Below are 22,357 nucleotides of genomic sequence, written 5' to 3' on the forward strand. Positions count from 1 at the left end.
ATGCCTTCAAATTTTATAAACAGTGCATCTGGAAAACAATGCTTAGATTGCTCATTTTCAAGATTAGTCTATAAATCCGCCCAGATCTGTCACTTTTGGACTTTTAAATTTCCTAAATAGAGGTTAAAATAGATTTTCAAGTCAACACAAAAATTTCCAATACCCAAATAATACCTTCGCACAAATTTGATAGTGCCTTGACTTAATTGCTTAAGATTGTCACCTTATATAAACCGCACCCTTAATGAAACTACACTAACTTTTGAAATAACTCTTGGCACTTTTGTCATTGGTCCATAATCCATGTAATAATACTTCTAGGGTTTGCATTCTAAAAGACTACATATCCATGGTACGAGGAGGTCACGATCTGTCCCAGCAACCAGTGTTTTGGCCAACTAATTTTATGTCCACCATGCTAAAGGCAAATGATCTTATTATGTACTTGTCCGCATAGCCATACCATACACAAACGACATTATATACATTCATATCATATATATACTAAACTACATCGTATGCATTTCATGTCAGATTTATACCATACACAAGTGCAATCTATGCTGTCCAATCGTTACGATTACCGTACAAAAATTCTTGCATCAAAAATGCCCTTTATCAGCTAAAAAGTGGATCAAGGCTGAATTCTTCTCGTTGGTGTCCTTGAATTCGGCTCTCCTGCCATGCCCTGGAAATGGAGAAAGAATGATCATACATTATCACATGGGAAAAGTTAATAGAGAGTTGTGGCTCTAAACAATCAAATTTGAGCCTACCTCAAAATTTTCATTAGAAGAGGTTGTTTTGATGCTCAAATATATTCAAATTGATCATCTTGACATCATGACATCAAGAAGAAGGGATTCAAGCTTTGGAAATAGTATATTTTGTAACGCATTTTTGAACCGTCAATTTTCAATATTTTCAAGTTTTCATAAATCTATCGGTCTACACTATTTTTGAAGTTTTAAACTTTATAAATAAATATAAAAATATATTTTAAGACCATCACAAAGATTTCCAATATTGAAACCACATTTCTCGATACCATTTGAAGGTAGGCTCTAATTTGATTGTTTAGAGCCTAGGCTCTATACAAACCGCACCCTTATCATATAGCCCCAGAGTTTTCCACAACTGTTACCATCCCCCAAGTGTTTTAAAAATGGATTGGGGTGGACTGTCCACTCACCGATCCTATGTCAGATCGCTAATCTTGATTGGACTAGGCTGGCAATCAAAAAAATATTAACAACATAAAGGAAAATACAATAAGGGTTTATGGGTTACAATTTATTAACATATATAAAAAAAATTAGAAAAGCTAAAAAAATGAAATAAATAGATAAAAGGGGGGGATTTTGGGGGGAGACTGACTGGTTCCAGTTCCTTCTCACAACTGGATCGGTCCAGGTGATTCCTGGTCCAAATAGGGTGATTCCCCGATCTAGACCCTGTTTTTTAAAACAACCCTTTGACTTGAGAAAGAATTCCTGAATATGACCAAATAATCCCCAAACATTTCTAAGGTAGATGCTCAATAAGATGCAAAAGAATCTTCGGAAATGTCTATGGTACTCCGGAATCTTACCAAATTTGCCCAATGGTATTCCATAGAAGACAACATTCAATGAAAGGACATACGCATTCAGTTATATGTGATTTTTATCTTCTTTTGTTACGATTGGACTACCATCTTGAACCATGGGGGCATGTGGGTAATTTACAAAATTATTCATCATTGCTAGTTAGTAATAGCTCAAGAGTTTGTGTAGCATACTCCAATGGGAGCAGCACACTTACTCCCTCAGGTGAAAGAGCCGCTTTGGTGGCTTTATTCCACCTGAAATTTTGGAATACACTTCAGATTTGCCAGAAGAGAATTTTCAAAAAAGTAAAAGGATTTTGAGTTCCTAAACATTTATATCTGACCATCCACAAATTGGACAATCTTTGTTTCAATCTTAGGATGTTTTTTTGGGCACATGTACAATGCGCGGTCACACAACACACACACACTCTCTCTCTTAATAACATAATATTAGATTGGTCGCTAGGAAGAAAGTGTTACAATCCGAAAATTTGAGGTCCTAAGAAAAATCCTATAGAGGATTTAAGAAAAATCCTATAGAGGATTTCACCCGAGAGAGTGAATGGAAGACATGCTCCCACGCAAGTATATAATCATTTGGCATAGCTCCCACATGACATGTAATCTTTTGTCATAGCTCAAAACCCTTTGTTTGAACAAGGTCATTTTTTAAAATGAAATAAGGATCACCTGGTAGTATCCACAGAAAGTCAAGTTCCAACAGCTTTTGGACATTATCCAGCTGAGTAATAACTGCAAAAATGAAGCACTACCTTGGTAAACTGCACATAAATGACAAACCACTGTGTTCAACAAAAGCAGTAAATGAGCCTAGAATTACCTGAATCACAGTTGTACATTTCAAAAATGCTAAAGCTTTTATCAGACCTTGCAGCAATATGGTCCCCCGTGAACAAGGTCTTCATAGGCTTGTAGAATAAGCAGGATGATCCCTGAGAATCAATATCCAAAATAATTGCACCTTTAGAAAAAGAAAAGTGTATATGTGCTTGCAGGCATGCATCCATATACATAAAATTTACCTCAGTGTGACCTGGCGTGCATATGATCTCAAAATCGGGACCAACGGTCCAAGGTCCATCACCATCTAATTTCATCTCAACATCTGCAGTGTCTATTTGCACCTGAACAGACAGATCCATATGCCAATGTACCAAAACATAAAGAAATACATACAAGAAATTGGTTAGCCAAAAGCTTACCTACTTATTTGGGCAACTTTGGCAAGAATGTTTGGTTTTTAATCATACACATATGTACATGAACAAATTCATGTATTAACATATATATGTTATACATGCATTCATGTGTGAATATAGAGATACACATCATGTCTTTGTTCTATGAGAAGGCAATCCTTTTCACATCTTACCTAACCAGTGTCGAATGCTACATGGGCAGAACTAGAGATATATGATGAATTATCATCATAATCCCTGTATAAACACTCTCCATACCCCCTTTATGTCGCACCCTTTTTTATCTTTTTTGATATATCCTTTGTGTTGCTTGTTAAGCCTTTGTCAATTTCCAACATCTCCTCTTTTATTTTGGTTTTTGAACTTATGAGGAAAGAATGCTATAGGCAAACTTTTTTTTTTTTGAGAAAGTGCTATAGGCAAACTTAGGCAAAAAAATAGATGACTTCCCAAGTCTCCTTACTGTTTTTCATATCTTGTTTTCTTTCTTTGTGTCATAAATACTTATATTTGATTATTCTATTTTTACAATCTTTCTTTGATCTTTTTTTAATTTTGGTCCTTTTACATTTGGGAGAACTTACGTGTGGCTCTAATAAGCAATAAGATGAGAGAAAGTAGACTTAAGTATGGCTCTAATAATCGACAAGATGAGAGAAACGCCATCATTGGAAATAGTGAGAAAATATATTGAGACTTATGGGCTCACTGAGGGCATGACCCTTGATAAAGCAGAATGGCAGACCATGATTCGTGTAACCGATCCCAAATAGTTGGGAAAGGCTATAATGATAATAGTCCTTTTACCATGATTAGGGGAAGAGGACCTGCTTTTTGCATTTATCAGCTCAACAATAAAATCACCAATTTGTTTAAAGCAATGCAGGCCTGAGATTTCAAAGTTGAAGTGTCTCTGATTAACGCAAAAGAAAGGAAAGAAAATGAATAAGAGACGTCATGGACTCTCACTTCCAGTGAGTGAAGAATTCTGTCACACCGCAACCGCCTCGACCATTTGGCGTGATCTGCTACATCATCTCTAGATGCCAAAAGTAAAATTAAGATAATAAAAATTACTATCATCCAATGGACTCTGGTTTACGAGGGAAAAAATACACAATTGGGGAAATCACTGTCCAATGAAATGATGGAATGTGATGAAGGATGAAACCCATCATGTCTTGTTCTAGTGGTTCCCTCTCTCAGTCCATCACTATACATCATTTCATTGGATGGTGAGGACCTCCTGATGATAACTAGAGTATGAATTCCCATTTAAAAATAGTTTTGTTGGGAAAGAGCATGCTTTACAGAAGGGATGTGACCAGAACTCCATACCTATGAGTCAAGAACATGTATCGTGCACCACCAAGCATCTCAATGCGTTTTGCAAGATGTTCTGTGTATCGTGGGCTGCATCAAGGACATCTCATAGGTGAACTTAAGAGAATGCCAAATCAAATGCCAAATCAAATGAAATTTGTACTTAATGACATTTATATTTCTTCACTCATACATGGATATATTCAACTGCTTACGCAATTCCTTGTATGCATGTTTCTCTCCCATTTATTTATTTTTCTTTTATTCATCAGGGCTTTACCAAATAGTCTAGTGTTTTGGATTCCCGATTAATTGATTGCACATCAAGATTGAGAATCCCACACTAATCAAGAAAAGAAAGCAATGAATTCTTCCAACACTTATGTTAACTTGGGATTTTTCAGTAACTTAAAAGTTACCTGTCAACCATTATATTCCCCTCTGGATGCACAATCAAGTACGATGTTGCTCCAAAAGATTTTTCTGAGTGATAACCACAGTAGTAGACACCCTGCAAGCATTTGATAACAACTCAAAACATGCAGCATGCTTGATGTAATTCATTCCGATCTTCACAACTCCTTTGGTAGTGTCACAAGATAGAATTCCAAATCAACGATTGTATAATGTGAAAAGAACAAAGCCCTTTAGTAGCAATAGAACATTTATGGTAACTAACAGAAACTTGACAAACTTATGAGCTCTGATTAACAGAAATTTATGTCAAAGGTTGCAACCTTGTTCTGGAATCTGGACCTGTCTTGCTACTTGGCTAAGATACTTACCCAGCCTAGATTATGTTGTTACTTTCTTTGCTTCCCTCTTTAAATGCAATTTGAATTTTGGGTCACAGGATGTATATCAATGTTATTAAGACTGTTCGTATGGATTTTGGTTCAAAGGATGTAAATCAATGTTATTAAGACTGGCCTGGACGACTGAACGGTGCCTTGGCCAATTTGGTCCACATCAAAAAATATTTTTTTTCAAAAACCAGCCAAAAACAATGTTTGATCAGTTTTGGCTGGTATGAACATCTGGTTTTGACCAGTGGCATTAGCTAAACAAGGTTTGACAACATTTTTAAATGCATTTCATATTTATTCAACTATTAGTCTTTTTTTTTAAATTCTGGTCCAACTGATTCAATATGAAGTTAGACTAGTTTTGACTAAACTATACCTCTAACCGTTCAATGGCCAATCTTATAATGGTAACACTCATGTAAAAGAAGTTCCTTGTATTCTTTGGAGTAAATTGACGAACTGGAATCAATAAGTTGAAGATGGCCTTTTCCAATCTGGAAGGAATAGGTAGTGTCCACACCCATCATTCCTTTGAAAACCATGAGGTAAAAAATAAATAAATAATAAAAAGGAAGACTTGGATTTGATAATTTCAATGCAATTGTGTTGGTTTAAAAAGCTATATCAGTATTGTGAAAAATACGGGATGATGAACGGTGGCTATGAAATCTTCTAGTGTCATTTTGGCCTTCTTGTATAGGCACCTTGTTTTAGACAATGTGAACATTGAACTATCATCTAGCAATAGCAGCAGGGTCCAGGGTTTATTTGTAACTTAAGACTGCATAGATGTCTAGCTTTAATATTGATTCTTAAAAGTGGACTTCCCGTAAGGATCAATTTCACATTACCTATGAGGGAGTCAATAAGAAGATAGATAAGATTCATCTGTATATATTCTGCGAAGTTTGTGCTGCTTATAAATTAGATAGCTACCAAGATTCCACAAGAAGAATCTTTGAATCAAGGCACTCATGATTCCTATTGGCTGCTTCCCGAAACAGTAACAAAATCAAGAATGGTTGTTCTAGTTTTGGATGCTCTTTATTTATTTCTTTATTTATTTTCAAAGGTAGAATTAATAGTTTCCCATTAATACATTTAAAATCTCTTACATGATAAATAAACACTACAACATCAAATACACAATAGAAAGATGGAAAGAAAAAATGCAATACAGCATGTAATGTTGTAGCCCAATGGTCATAAGGATAAGAGTGAAAGCCAACAAAGAAATGGAATTACTGGGAGTTTCTTTCCATCAATGGGAATAGGAAATGTCCTCTGTACTTCTTGAATGTCGTATGGGGGACTCTCAGTATGAATGGAACTTGTTGGACAGCTTAGTAAGGCCTGCAACATTAAAAATAGTGGGGGGGTCTCTACCAAAAAGTCACAAAAATCATGATTTTGTCATTTTTAGTTAAGCTTAAGAGAATCTCATTTGCCCATCCAGTCCTCCAAACAGTGGAAACAAAAATCAGACTGTACAATTTGGATGGATGGTGCAGATGTTGGGAACATGTTTTAATTGAAGTGATCCACATTTTTCATGTAAATATCAAGAGAAACAAGCACGAGCATCAATCTGAAATAAATAATTCTAATGGACAAATATTACAAAAACCCATGTCATTAAATTTCAGAGTACCTTTTTTTTTCGAAATGCAGTATTCTTTTTTTAAAATTCAGTGCACCTATTGACAAGAAAAGCTCAAACTCTCAAATTTTAGATTCCCCAAAAATTGCAAATAGGTAACTAATAACTCCTGATGTATTTTTTATACTGAGTCTTCGATTCCAAAGTTTCGATCAGGGAAATGGCTGAAATTCGATCCAAAATTCACATTTTTACTTCACAATGGGCTTATTATTTAGTGCGAGCCACTTCAAAAAGCAGGGCTTCATTGGACGTGAAATTTTGCACATATGTGGATCTCATCTAGGCAATCCAAAAAATTAAAACACACACACACACAAAAGAAATGGGGGAAATGGAGTCCACAATTTTTGGTGAATGCAAATCGTACTATTGGTGGACATTGGATCCAAGCCTTCAAAAACTCATATCCAATGATGGAGTTCTACAGAGGCCAAAGTCTGGCAAATAGGATTCTAAAATCAGACTGGGCTTCTTTGAAATAAAAATTTCAAACCTTGAACAAACAAACAAAACCATGAACAAAAGGATACCTGAAGAGCTTTACGTCTTTCTTCCCCATGGAGTGGCTGTTTATACACAGCCGCCTGTTCGTCAATTCGTTTGAAAACTTGCTGCAAAGTACATAACAAGAATCATCGAGTTATTTGTCAATGTAGTTATAACTACCAGGTTGTTTATTAATCTTAACAAGAAGACACGATTCACAGTTACAGGGGCCATCCAGCGACAGGTATCACAATCTATACATCTCTCATCTGCAAATATCAATTAAACTTCCATTACAAAAATAGTGACTTTTCAAAATACAATTAGGATAATTCCAATAAAAAGGTCTATTTCATCGTGTTATCCAAATTGATAACCAATTAACAAAAACTAACTGATTCACAACAAAGTTACAGGATGCTCTTTTTCTTTTTCTGTTTATAGAAAAGAAAAACTAAAAAAGAAGGAAACACTAGTTTTTCATGGGAAAAAGATAAGAAAAATTTAAACCCCAAACTTTAGTAATTTTTTCTTGGTATTTTTCTCAATCATTTGTACATTTTCTATGAGTTCTCATTTGATTTTTCTGTATTTTAGATTGAGTTCTTGGTTGATGGCAACAAAATCACACACAGAACATTCAATGTGTTTCAGTTATAATAAGAGTGATACTTCTTCCTTTCGTTTTCCCTTTCATCATTTTTCTGAAGAGAACTTCAATAACAATTACCACAAAACTTTCAATTAATCAAGATATTTTCCCAAGAAATTAAATAAAATTATAATGTAGTCAAATTGGACACTGTTAAGATTTGGAGATAAAGTCCCGATTACTCACAAATCCCTCATTGCATTACTAAAGATATAGTATTCGAATTTAGCATGTCTCAGCATCTATGAAGAATTTCAACCCATTAAACCCACCCCCTCCTCCCCAACACCGAAGCACAGGTTTTTTTTCAATAACATCTTATAACTTTATAATACTACTATATAAATCTCCCCCAGAAGCCAGCTTCTGCAACTTCTCCATACAGAAACTATTCATACAATCCAATATAAAAACTAGGCACTGCTCACTCCTTTATCTCAATCCAATAGATCTTTCGAGAAGAGAAACACACCTATCCCACCAACATTGCCAAAACTACATCTACAAAAGCTTTCCCAACACAAGCAATCTCGGAAACTTCCAAAAAAAACCATCCATGGAACCAGATGAAAATCTAAGAACTATACACTGGTTTACACTTGATTTATCAGAACTTCGAAGGAGAATAAACTAACCTACGTAGAACTCTCCCTCTATATTTTGAGGCCGCCTTTGCTTAGAAAGCTTGGAAGCTGCTTTCACATTGAAAAATCCAGGGAATTTCCGTCCAAAATCTTTCTTCCTGCAACTTCTATTGGCCGGAAAAGAGGCCCGAATTTGAGATGAAGAAAAACTGGACTCCATTCTTATCATGACGGTAAGCAATGGAAAATGGAGCCCTAATTGTAATTGCTAGGGTTTTGATTTGTGAAGGGAAAGAGATAAGGAGTAGAGAGACAAGAATTGTCATAGGGTGCTGTGCTCCCGCGCGTGTTTTTCAGTGGTTGATTTATGCTTTCATTGGGTGCTGTGCTCCCGCGCTTGTTTTTCAGTGGTTTATTTATGCTCATATACATAATTGATTCTTCACTATAAAACCTTCTCTTCCAATTTATGAATTTGTAAAAAAAAAGAATCAATTAACTCTTTATATAAGGTTGAGGCCATGATCAAGGGAGGACCTTAAAAATTCATTAAAAAAGGTGTAAATATCAGAAAAAATTAGGTTTCAAGACTTGGAGATAGCCTCTTTTTGTAATGTATTATTTAGATCGTCAATTTTCAATATTTTCAAGTGATCATAGATCTATTCGATCTATATCATTTTTAAATTTAAATTTTATAATTAAAAATAAAAATAAATTTTCAGGTCTTCTTAAAGATGGAAAAAATTTGTATAAGGTTACAACCTTATAGAAGAAAAGTGCATCTCAAAAATCCTACAGTGGAGAATGTTCCCATATAGGAGAACCCTCCAACCGATCTAGACCTTTAAATGAATGAACAGGAAGAAGAAAAAGAATTTCAAGTTCAAAAAATAGTACATCTAGTAAAAAGTCATATGGACCGTCTGTTTTCAATATTTTCAAGTGTTTATTAGTTTGCTTGATTTGTACCATTTTTTAAATTTTAAATTTTAAATTTTCTAGCTAAATTTAAAAGAGATTTTAAAGCCATCATAAGATTTTTGACGTCGAAACGACATCTCTAGGTAAATTTTATAGGTGCATCTGACCTCTGACGTATAAGGATGCAACCATATACAAACCTCACCCCTTAAAGATTTGTTGTACTCAAAACAACACATTTCAACACTATTTGAAGGTGTGCCCTATTTTCATTGTTTTGAGCCTCATTCTTATACAAACCACAGCCTTAGTTAAAGGGTGATGTTTGTATAAGATACCCACTTTATACTAAACGAGGAAGGCATACCTCTCAATTTGATTGGAAGATTTAGTTTCAACGTCGAAATCTTGTGAATCTCTTGAAAATCCATGTTTAACTTTAATTATTAAATTTAAAATTAAAACATAGTGCAGATCAGGGAATTATGAAGACTTAAATATCTTGTAGAGAATCTAGACAGAATTATGAAGACTTAAATATCTTGTAGATAGTCTAGATAATTTATTACAAAATGTATTATTTTTAAAACTTGAAATTCTCTATTTATTTATTTTTCCACAACGCTTAAGCCAATATCAAATCGAAATTGTTTATTACCGCACCATCGCAATTTAACTCCTACAAATAATGTTATTACCTTGAATGTATTATTTTCTTAGTTAAATATGTTATGATAAAGTGGTTTATAAAGGGAAAAGTTTATATAGAGCTGAGGCTCTAAACAATCAAATTTGAGCCTATCTAAAAAATTTCATTAGAAGAGGTTGTTTTGATGTCCAAATATCTTCAAATTGATCATCTCGACATCAAAATGCATACACATGAAAAAAAAATGATTTCAAGTTTTGGAAATAGGGTATTTTGTAATGCATTTTTGGACCGTCAATTTTCAATATTTTCAAGTTTTCATAGATCTATCGATCTATACTATTTTTGAAGCTTTACACTTTATAAATAAATATGAAAATATATTTTAAGAATATCACAAAGATTTCCAATATTAAAACCACATTTCTCGACACTATTTGAAGATAGGCTCTAATTTGATTGCTTAGAGCCTAGGCTCTATACAAATCATACCAAAAAAATTGCTTTTATGGTTCAACCAACTTACAAAACATACTAAAGTGGACAAATCATCCTTTTAAACCCAGACTAGTTAATTTCCAAGTTTCATTCAACTCATGTCCTTAAAAAATAGGGAAAATTACACATATATCGGTTATATTTTGTGTTATTACGGATGTACTGAATAGTTTCCGTTATTATTTGTCTATTCATTTTTTACCTTTCATAACGCAATTTTTTAAAACAAATGACTTTACCCCCTTTCGGATGTTCAACATCCAAAATTGAAGGGTTTTTTGGATGTTCAACATCCGAAAATAGCCTAAAGTTTAAGGTTCGCAGTCATATTTTTGGATGTTGAACATCCGAAAATGTGTCTACAAAAGAAGCAGTCCCTGCACACGTTTCTTTAAGTACGTCACTTTGAAATTTTGTGACACAATGTATTATTGCTATGACCTCCTTTTTAACAGTAGAATACTTTTGTTGTGCCGGATTCCAGGCTTTAGAGGTAAAGCGTATAAGTTGTTCCTCTTCTAGGATTGTCTATTTAAAGATACCTCCTAATCCTATTTCGGAAGCATCGGTTTCAATAATCTTAAAAGCTGTAGAATTAGATAGAGCTAAACAAGGTAATTCTTTGGCCTTTTGTTTTAATTTTCTGACTACCATGGTATGTTCATCCGTCGAATCTGGAGGACTCTTTTTTAGTGTCTAGAATAAAGGCTTAGCATCTGAAGCTAAATCTTTATAAAAATTTGAAATATAATTTAGACATCGTAAAAATCTTTGTAATTCTTTTTTATCTTTTACAGTCGAGAATACAGCCAATGGATATAGTCCCTAACTCATAAAAAGGCCTGACTATATATAATAGCCCAGGAAAGCACCTGGCTGTATATAGTCCCTAGCTCAGGAAAAGGCCTGACTATATATAATAGCCCAGGAAAACACTTGGCTGTAAATAGTTCAAACCTAGGAAAATCCCTGGCATCCTCATCAAATCCGAATGCTTTAATAAGAAAGTAAGCTCAAGAGATTCAAATATATCCTCAACAATCCCCTTTGAGCTATAATAGTCCAAACCCTGATAGAACTCCATTTCTTGATACAGCTTATATCCCGCTGATCATAATTGAAAATGAACACAGGGAAAAAGACCCTGTTGAATTAGCCGCCATATATCTGCGCCATCATCTACATCCTAATATGGGAGAAAGATGTAGAGATTGGCATGAAGTTATTTTACTGGAAACCGGGTTGGTGTCAATAGTATACCACTATAGAAACAATGATTCGAAAATAGCATATTCAAAATTCCAAATACATAAGATCATCTCTTAGAATGACTAGGGCGTGAATCCCTTAAAACCAAGGGCACTAATTACAATAGGATTTAAAATCAAATCATATCATTATTTTGAATATATTAAGGCATGGGATGAAGTATTTGCCTATCAGAATACAAAAAATACACATAGCTGGTATGTGTAGTTTAAAAGAACTGAGCCAACAGAATTTCCAAACTGGTTTAAAAGTTGGTTCCTGCTATGGGGATCATTAAGCCAAATACTTCCAGAAAAATTCCAAATATCACATAGAAAATTCCCTGAATATAATAAAACTAGTCTAAAACGAGACTACCACATAAATTTCATGGCCCTATATCAGGTTCTCTGGATTCTAAAATGGTCCTACCAAGTTTCTGAAGATGATTTAGACCGGTGGGATTATATTCCAGAACTACAAAGACAAATTTCAATTAAATGGTGGGACAACTATAAGAATGATTCTCTAGATCCCGAGAAAATCTGTATAAAGGCAATTCCAAACTCTTCACCAAAATCAGATATGGGATTCTTCGACTACATTGCTCTAATGCAACAGAAAAATCCCACTCTGTCAAAAGCAGAGCTCAGGAAAAAATTATTCTTTGCCCTTGAAGAAGAAGTAGAAGTTAAAACCCCAACTTCCTCAAATGATACAGAAATCGAAGATTTAGACCCTCCAAATGAAGATGGTTGTATAGGGATATTTTTCCAACTAAATTAGATAAAATATCAGGGACGATACGACTCCATCGCCATTTAGGACACGTGTCCCAAAAATAACGATAAAGAAGACTGTTAACACGTCAATCACTATTGCTACAATACAAGAAGCATTATTGCCGACACTGTTGGTACAGTAAAAGAACCATTATTGCCGACACTATTGAAAAATGACGAGAATAATTGCTTTTACCTCCCTTTTGCTTTGACGTGAAAGAAAAGGCATCTTATCTTGTCGGTGCGGACTTAAGAGTGTTTGGAATCCGCCCTCCCTCTTCTATAAAACAAGGACCAGGCCTCAGAAGTAAGACACGTTGGGATTTCCTTCTGCATGTTATAGCTAGTATTGTAAGCTTGAGCGATTTATGAGTGATTGTTATAAGTTTGAGTGATTATAATTTCTGAATGACTGTTGTAAGCCTAAGTACTTATTAAGAATACTTCAAGTTTTTTTTCTGCCTTTCACCTCTACTTCGAGCTTTTATTTTGTTTTCTACCTCTCACCTCTACTTTGAGCCTTCATGTAAGTGTCTATCTCTGTTATGTTTTATACTTATATTTAATTGTTACATATGAATGTTATTTTTTCTTATTATATGATTGCTTCCGCTACTTACGGTATCAGAACCGAGTTTATTCAGTAGAAAACTGAACCAATTTGTACATTTATATGGTTAACATACCTAAAGTCGTTGTGACCTAAAGACCACCACGAGCTAAGAAGGCTGTAAAGTGAAGGGACTGTTTCCAATTGACTCATAAAAAGAAAACCAAGATAAAATAGCAAATTTGTTTAGAACACTATCAAATAGAACAGCTTCTGGTAGTTCTAGTAATAATACTCTACGAGTGAATAATAGAGAAGAAATAATAATTGATAATATTGATAAATAATTGTAAAACTGGAATATCCTAAAGGTCCCTACAAATGATATATATAAAAAAATAATATTTGAGTTCAAAATCAGTTTTTCAATAAAAACAATCGAAGAAACTCTCTCGATTATGAAAAATCAAGATAGCTTTAAACTCTTTTGGCAAATAGAATGAATGTAAATCATTTCAAAAAGGGAAATGGGTAGTTGAAAGCACTGCGTGAAATTGATGAAGAAGCAACAAGAATAAAAGCCGAGTATGAAGAAGGAAGGACATGGCTAAGAGGCCTCTGTACAAATGGTAGGTCAACCTATAGACTCAGCAAAAGAGCGGCAAAGCTCAAGATAAAGGCAGACCGCCAGCGTGAAAAAAACATTCAAAGGTTAGCAACAACTCGACCTCCGGAGCCTGCAATAGAGTTAGAAACCCCAACCATCGAGGATCATCGAACCACAGCTCAGCTCAGCTCAACTCAACGCAATAAGGAGGAGGTTCTGAGCCACATAGCTGATGATCGGATCAGTGTGATTGATGTTGTGATAATGGTTACAATCTCTGAGCATCATATAAGGGAGAGGATCGGAAAACGCTTGCACTTGAATGGCAGTGTGTGATGACGAAGATAAAAAACATAAGTTGTTGGGTGTTCTGAGGGTACCTAATAATCTTGGAAGAGATTGGATCTCAAAGAAATGGGAATTCCTCAACCGAAAAAGGAGGATGGTTGTGGTGAGTAGAAAAAAAGACGTGTGTCACAACATGGAAGCTGGGTGCACAGTTGAAGTAAAGAAACTATCTTGGATTTTATTCCTCGACAAGGCCGGTCATCATATTTCTTCTCCATTGATAGACACCTGGATAGGAGTATGGAGCACGTTACGCTACTGTATAGCAGAAGGGGTAGTAGCTGATACAGAAAGTATGAAAGCCTTTGGAAATAAAGGGCATGCAATGATAGAAGCCCTCAAAAGAGCATGCATGATTCAAGACGGCCATCTTGAAAAATCAGTAAGGATGCATAATATGCTGTGTGAACTTGCTATTTGGATCACTTCTTCTGGTGTTGGATTAAAGCAAGCACCAGAGGCTTCCAGATGCAGAGAGAATTTGATTGATGGACAACAATCTAAGTAGCCTACCGGAATTGCCAATATGCCCAAAACCTGTTACATTGCTTCTTCAAAGTAGTGAAGATCTAGTGGCCATCCATCCCCACAAATCATTTCTTTGAATGCATGCCCAACCTTCGTGTACTCGATCTGAGCAACACAAATATTAAATCTCTCCCATATTCAATATCACGCTTAATGAACTTCCGTGTTCTTTGTCTATTCAAATGCCAAAAGCTGAAAAAGTTACCGCCAACAATAAGAAAGCTCAGCTAACTCCAAATATCAGATTGTACGTCTGGGCTAGTTGAGCTCACTGATCTAAGAATTCTCAATCTTTCTTTCATGTACGGACTCGAGAGAATCCCAATAGGTTTATTATGCTGTTTGGTTAATTTGGAGTGCGTGAGTGTTTTGGTTATGGGAGGTTTAAAATGGAGTAGTGCTCGTAGCATGCGAGAGGAGGGTTGGATGATGAGTGCATGGGAGTTAACTCAGTTGAAACGTTTATCTTTTCTAGACATCGATATATATATATATATATATATATATGTGGAGATGTTGTCGATTTGGATTGGCTCAAATTGTATGAAAACAGATTGAGAATGTTGTCATTAGCGGATTGTACTTTAACAAGTGAAGCAAGCATTTGTTTGTTGCTTTAGAAGAATCACAAAGCATTGAATATCACAAACATCGTGCAGGGGAGGGGTATGAAACGTGCCCCTGCTCCTTGCTTAATGGGATATCTTAGAATAGATTGTTGTAAGGATTTGGAATGTTTGATGGTTGAAGAGGAGGCCAAAGAGCGTACCTTCCAAAGCTTAGAGCTAAGTGTTGTGGATTGCGAGGGAATGGAATGGAATGGAATGGAGGAAATTATAGAGGAAAATGTGGAAGATAATGGATTGATAAATTTGAGAAATGTAAAACTAAAGGGCCTACCTAAATTGATTCTTGTATGCTATGCAATGCCATGCAATGAAGTTTTGGGGTGGGAATCGCTGGAGTGGGTAGACATAGGCCGATGTCCAATGTTGAAGAAGCTCCCCTCTGGCCTCCGAACAGCAAAGAGGATACAAACCATTAAAGTGGAGAGAGAATGGTTGTAAGGTTTGTAGGAGTCAGAGCATACGGTCCGTTCCCCAACTCGAATTCAATTCCTTGACCATATGGATTCTGGAGAGGAGGATCATCCTCATGTGGGTGGTGGATCCAAATGTCGAAATCCCCATTGCCTCCTCTTCTATAAGTGATAGTATAGTAATCCCCCCTGGCCCCTCTTCTCTTTGGGAACGAGAGCAGGGTGGCCCTCTTGAAGACCAGATCATGGAAATTGTGTTGCCCACTCAAATGGAAACAAATTGTTGTTTGCGATACTGGTGTCTCCCCTTTGAAAATGGAATCTGGTGTCTTTCTTTCCCGTCCCCTCATTATCAGGGACATTTCTTCCCAGCCCTTCCATGAACCAGTCCATGTCGATACTCCAAGTGATGTTCCTAAATCTGATGAGCAAGACTTTTTGAAACCTCTCCAACTCTAAAGATGAGGATCTTTTAGACTCAGACATTCAGGGAGAAAGCATCACTATGTATGGTAAATTCGAATCAATTTTCCATTCTTTACTATCAATACTTCATGGGACCCTGTTTATTGGTTCATGTTTCTCATCATGCCTTTTGTAGTTTAAGGTCGGTTTAAATATGTAACATACAATTTATTTTAAAAAATTAGAGATTGGGCCGAGGCTTTAAAGGGGATTTGTAGGTTAAGTTAAATGAATGTCTCCGTGTCTTTGACTACTTTATCTTCAATTGTAAATGAGTTCTATGAGGGAAAGAAAGTGTGGTTATTAAATACTTGGGAAATAGATTGTTAAGCTTCTTTCAAAAATCAAGATCAAAATTTTAGAAAAATTACAGCTAAAAGGAATTATTAAACCCAAAAATTCCGTATAGGGTTTTTTTTGTAAAACTATCCTCTCAAGAGATCCACCATTTAACATTTCAATAGTGTAATTTCATCAAAACAAAAATCTTTTGAATAAAGTCGCCTATCTCATATATTGATATTTTTTAATCCCAATATCTCACCCTAATTACCTAATGAGATATTGATATTCTTGAACACTAATATCTCACAAAACTAATTACCGTACTATTAGTATTTTTCATACACCAATATCTCACTAAATCACCTTGAGAGATGCTCATATCTCTTAATACTAATGTCTCATGGGTGTTAAATTTTAATTAGATATTGGTGAATCCAAACACCAATATTTCACTCTAAACATAACACCAATATCTCACCAAATAATTCAAGTTTTGAGATATTAGTATTTTTGAATATCAGTATCACACTACTATTGACTTTTATCAAAAGACTTTATCACTAGGTTACATAAGATATTAATATCTACAAATACTAGCATGTGTTTAGAATGAGATGCTAGTATTCAAAAATACCCATACATTACATAGGTTGTTTTCCTTGAAAAAAATTTAATTTGATGGAGCAACAAACCTAGAAATTGCCCCTCCACCGATAATTCAACATATGACCCCTCATTATGTATGCTTGATGTGTACCTAAAGCAGCATATTTGAAAGTAGGACAATGGAATGGATGAAATGTTAAACAGTGAATCACTTATGTGTTGTTTGATTGATTTTCCGAAATTTCTACGCCTTGGTTATTTAATGGAAATCTATCCTTAGGTGATTGCTCATCTCAGGAGGATCAATAATCTGTCAAGGTGGAGGTCCATGAAGTTTCTTCGAATTATCAGTTCTCTGCCGAAGTCCTCTGATACCGATGCATTCAGTGGCAACCTCATGTTGTAACAACGCGACCCGTTAACAAGTCGGTGCCCATTCAAAGGAAAGCAGATTTAGTCCCTTATTTCATGTTCATACAACAGCCATTGCTTCTCGAAATGGTGATTTGGTCAATGATGATTGTGTTTTCCAAACACCAAGTCCTCTTGTATCAGCCAAGGATAAATCAACAGATGTGCATGGCGGTGTGACTTCTCGAATTTGAAGACTTCTTGGAGTGAGACTTCAAACATTTATGATGTCTTATTATGGTGGTTAAAAGGTTGATCTGCTACTCCCTTTCAAAAGTCCCCTTAGTGGGAAGGCCCCATTACAATGCAACAGAATGGATATCAATCCTTCATGTCATTGCCATACTGCCTGCTTTGGTTTATGGTCTTTCTGAATTAGTTTATGAAGTGGGGTTATTATGTACATAGGGTCATAGACATTAATTTTTTGGGGAGGCAAATTGTAACTACCCCATTTCACAACTATAAACTTTTCATAGTGAGGTTCCTTCATAGACCCTCTCTAAAATAGCACAAAAGAATGGGTTGGTCCTGAAATTTCTGTAGTTTTGATTCATTAAGATGTAACATGTACTTACCAGAAAACTTTAGGTTGTTGAGCAGGGGTCGTGATGAATGATAGACATTGCCTCAAAAAAGATTCAATGCTTACTTGTGGTATCAGTGTTTATTTTATTTACTCCCTCCGGTAAAATTTTATCAAGGATTAATTTTAGGACCCCAAATTTTGATGACGTAAAATCTTCTACCCTTACGTTAACTTCAACAAACAAAACTTTCCTAATTGCACTCTCTATGTAATTTTAAAAAATAATGTCTCATGATTGAATAGAGACCGTCCAATTTTTAAAGGGTGAAATCTAAATTTAGAAACTCAATATTCACTTCTTTTTGTTAATAACTCATTGATTCTTAAGGGGTTCCCAGAATTTCAGATTGAAAAATCCTCCAAAGTAGATCTCCTAACCGAGGGACTAGATATTCAGGACCATAGTTCAGGCTTCTTCAGACAAGACACTTGATCAACAAAAAATCTTATTACTAAGGGTGTACAATGATCCGTATGACTATATTACATGCGTGGTGGTCATGGTCATTATTGTCGATTGGATGATTTGGACTGTGATGGAAAGCGTGTGGGTGCCACCGAACATGACATCGATCCAGTTATGAGTCCAACTCTCTTCATCCCAGCCCATCTCTTTGATTGGATGGTGATGATTTTTGGGACTATGTTTTCTCTTTTCATAGATCATTACTTTTCCCCTTTATCCCAAGAGAACAGTTTTTTTTTTTTTATCAAATTTAGATTTACAGAGGTCAATAACTTGCATTGTCAATCGTTTTTTCAAGTATTTTGAATCTTTGATAAATTTTAATCTATTTTCATACATGATTACAATGAAGCATTCTCGCCACAGTCTAGGAATTCACCTCGGCAAGGTACTCGCCTTTTGCCCGAGGTGAGTCACTCGGGTGAGTCCGGTATAGGGCCAAAGGCCCTAGAAATTTTTTTAAAAATAGAAAAACATGGAAAATCAAATACCTTTATTAGAATTTTTTTAAAAATAGAAAAACTTGGAAAATCAAATAACTTTCCATAAAAGTAGTAAAAAAGGATAAAACCTAAATAATCCTAAAGTCCAAATAGGCTTAAAAAATTCTAGAAAAAATGGGTTCAAAAAAATTTGATTTATAATTGGGGGCACTTTAAAAAAACCGAAAAGAAAATATAAAAATAAGGATAATGGCCAAAAACACACTAGCCGAAGGAGTTAGCCCGAGTAACTTGGCCAAGTTATGAAAGGCTGGTTCTTGCACTCTCGCCCTTAATAAAATGGAAGATGTTGGTAAAACCACACTTTCTGTATACCACTAAGTACATATATGCCATCCTTCTCTTAGCCGTCAGATTTTAATGGACGGTTAATATGGTCCAGATCACAATGTCACACCTAAATACAATTTTATTTTTAATTCTTCTTGCAAAATACATTGACATCAAATTTGGGGTGTTACATCCTGTTATAGAGTCGCGCCTATAAAAAATATAAAAATATATTCTTGAAAACAAAATGACCAATTTGCCCCTGAAAATTATAAGGGCAATTTGGTAAATTTTTTAGGAAAATTTCTTGTATTTTTTTGAGATGCGCCCCATTAAAATTATGACATGCACTTATGTTCATATAACTTATAAAAAAATTAAAACCAGTGTTCTCTGAGCTGTTAGATCTTAGATCAAACGGTCAGAGGATCACTTGTGACATTATGGTTGAAGCTATCACAACCATCCATTTAGATTGAACGATTGGAAGAGAGAGGCATAGATGAATTTCCTATGCCTGATGGCCTTTTGCAGTTTATTAAGGTGTCAACATTAAGGGATCAAAGTAAGGCGCACCATTAACATCTATTTCTACTTTTAATTATAAAATTTTAGGTCACTTTAAAATCTTGAAAATAGAATATATAGATAATGAACTACAAAATGGATTATATTAAGGACTTGAAATCTATTTTCTTTTACAACCATAAATATCGAGATCCAGATGATCACTTGGAGGGGTTTCCAGCTGCAAAAGAACCTTCTGGTTTTTGAGTCGCACCGTTATTACTTGCATAAACTGTTTTCATCACTATGATATGGGTGAGGGGAAACTGTTGATAGAGGTCAGCCGTTGCCTGACAGGACCTAATAATGGAATACTGGCCAATCACCATCATCTATTCATAAGATCGATGGTGGATTGCTGGTTTAAGCACCCCAAATATTACTTACAACGAGTATTGCATATATTCCCTGTCATTTGTAGGTTCCTATACATTGAGCATAGTGAAGGGATTCATAAAATATATAACAAATCATTGTAACACCATATCTCCACCTCATATCCATGAGTTTGAAACTTCAAAAAGTGTACCGATTGATCTTTCAAATTTGAAATAAACAATTAAAAAACCATAAATTAGACTATTTTCAAATTTCAAATCCTTTTTTCCAAATAGTAAAAGAAAAAGTTTACATTAAGGAGAGGCTCTAAACAATTAAATAAAGGCACACCCCAAAAGAGGTGGTTTCGATACCCAACAATTCTCAAATTGATCTTCTCGACTATGTATGGATATGAGAAAATTTGTATTTCAAGTCTTGAAAATAGTGCATCATGTAATAGATTTTTTAGACCATCAGTTTTTAAGATTTTCAAGTGTTTATAAATCTGCTCAATCCACACTATGTCTGAAGCTTTAAACTTTAAAAAAATTGTTTCATGCCGGCTGGATCGCATTTCTACATATGTGGTCCAGAAAGTGTAAAGCATCCATCTTAAAAATAGATACAACTAGGTGTTCCATCTTAAAACAATGGAAACTAACGGTCTAAATGTTTTCTTATTAGAATTAATATTTTTACTTTTTAAAATTTATGTATCTTTTCATATCCATGATCTCCATATTAGAGATAACATATCCTTAAAAATTAAGTCTTAAAATCCATCTCAAAAATAAATTTACTAAGAGGCCCACATTTCTACATATGCGGGCTTGGCCGCATAGAAACCGGGTCCTAAATTTCATAATTAGATATAAAAATAAACTTTCCGGCCATCGCAAAGATTTCAACTATTGGAACAACTTTCGATACTATTTGAAGCTGGCTTTGCGTTAATTGTTTAGGCCTTTAGGGCCTCAGCCTTATAGAAACCAAACCCAATAGTAAAACATGGATTGTCCTCCAAAATTTTGAATCCAAAATATCTCCAAGATGAGTTTGAAAGGGTGGATTCATTGCAACAAGTGGTCCCAAGGTGTACCTTACACCTGCCCTCCATATTTTGTGCCTACCCATGACATGGTCCAGCACATGGAGAGGTCAGAATGGCACAATTACCTCCACTCATTTCATGAAACCCATGTATCTTTTCTGTACTCTCTCTTAAAGGGCATTGGATACTTTTTGCCTCACTTTTTGACTTTACATAGAATCAAAATATTGTGGAAAATAGTTGGCATTCACATGCTCTTCATCATTAAAGTATTTGTGCTAAAAGGAAGTAGTAAATAAGAAGACGCGTGTCCTAAAAATCAAAAAAAGATGTCATCACTTTTCATGTGCAAATTGAAATCCCTCCTTTTATGAGAATCATTTGAAAAAAGGGTGCGGATTGTGTTGAGTCCAGGTTCTAAGCAATCAAAACGAAACACACCTTCAAATAGTGTTAGAAAAATTTGCTTTTAATATTGAAAATCTTTGTGATAGTTTTAAAATATGTTTTTATTTTTAATTATAAAATTTAAAGCCTTCAAAAATATATTGATCGTGTGGATCTGAAAACTTAAAAGTTAAAAAAATTGACGGTAAAAAAATACGTTACAAAATGCACTATTTTCAAAACTTGAATTACATTTTTTCTCATGTCTATGCATCTTGATGTCAAGATTATCAATTTGACGATATGAACTTCAAAACAACCTATTCTAGTGAAATTTTTGAGGTACGCTTTAATTTGATTGTTTAGAACTTAAGTTCTATATAAACTTTTCCCTTTAAGAAAAGAGTGTGCCGACATGCTCCTATAGGAGCATCTTGTGTGCATGCTGCCTCAACCAAATGACATGCCTAGGAGAATATTTTTATCTGAAATTTCCGGATCCAACTAAGAATCATGACATAATTATTTCCAAAAGACACAATATTTTGAGTTGTTCATATAGATTCACCCTTAAAAAAATAGACAGTCTCTTTCAATATTTAGACATCGATATTTTGTGATATAGAGTGTATCGTTGGAATATTTTTTTTTGGTAATGAAATCAGTTCAAGAGGTACATCCCAACATTTGAGGTCCTAAAAGCAACCCTAGATTTATCCGAAGGAGTAGCGAACAATGTGCTCCCTCGTGAGCAAAATATCTCTAAAAAAGAAAAAATCACCTACCGTATTTGTTTAGGGAAAGGGTCACCATCCCACATGATATAAAGCCAGAATAGAGGGCTTTCTTTGCTTCTCAAAATCTCACTAGCTCTTGTTGGAACCTTCACAGCCTTCTTTCTCCTGTGTCTTTCTCAGTGGAGAGAACCATTGTTCTGA

The 22,357-nt window shown here is 34.9% G+C and overlaps 1 protein-coding gene across 6 annotated transcripts; it reads right to left on the minus strand.

Moving 5' to 3' along the window:
* Positions 1-402: 402 nt before the first annotated feature.
* On the minus strand, positions 403-8,804 carry LOC18437647 (metallo-beta-lactamase family protein). 6 transcript variants are annotated; one of them, XM_006847850.4, is made up of 11 exons: positions 8,377-8,798; positions 7,315-7,358; positions 7,134-7,214; positions 6,186-6,293; positions 4,554-4,645; positions 4,150-4,224; positions 3,781-3,850; positions 2,635-2,736; positions 2,433-2,544; positions 2,282-2,344; positions 403-688 (listed from the first exon to the last, which is right to left on the minus strand). In XM_006847850.4, the coding sequence occupies exons 1-11, from the start codon at positions 8,552-8,554 to the stop codon at positions 603-605; spliced, it is 1,011 nt and encodes a 336-aa protein (XP_006847913.2). In that variant the 5' UTR covers positions 8,555-8,798; the 3' UTR covers positions 403-602. The 6 variants fall into 6 exon arrangements, with proteins under 6 accessions (XP_006847913.2, XP_020525196.1, XP_088703175.1 ...); XM_020669537.2 differs by having other exon boundaries at positions 7,309-7,358; XM_088847049.1 differs by lacking the exon at positions 7,315-7,358 and having other exon boundaries at positions 8,377-8,804.
* Between the last annotated feature and the right edge of the window lie 13,553 nt (positions 8,805-22,357).

This window comes from Amborella trichopoda, chromosome 9 (genome assembly GCF_054954075.1).
Source record: "Amborella trichopoda isolate Santa Cruz 75 chromosome 9, AtrichopodaSantaCruz75HAP2 v2.0, whole genome shotgun sequence".
In the NCBI taxonomy this organism is placed as follows: Eukaryota; Viridiplantae; Streptophyta; class Magnoliopsida; order Amborellales; family Amborellaceae; genus Amborella; species Amborella trichopoda.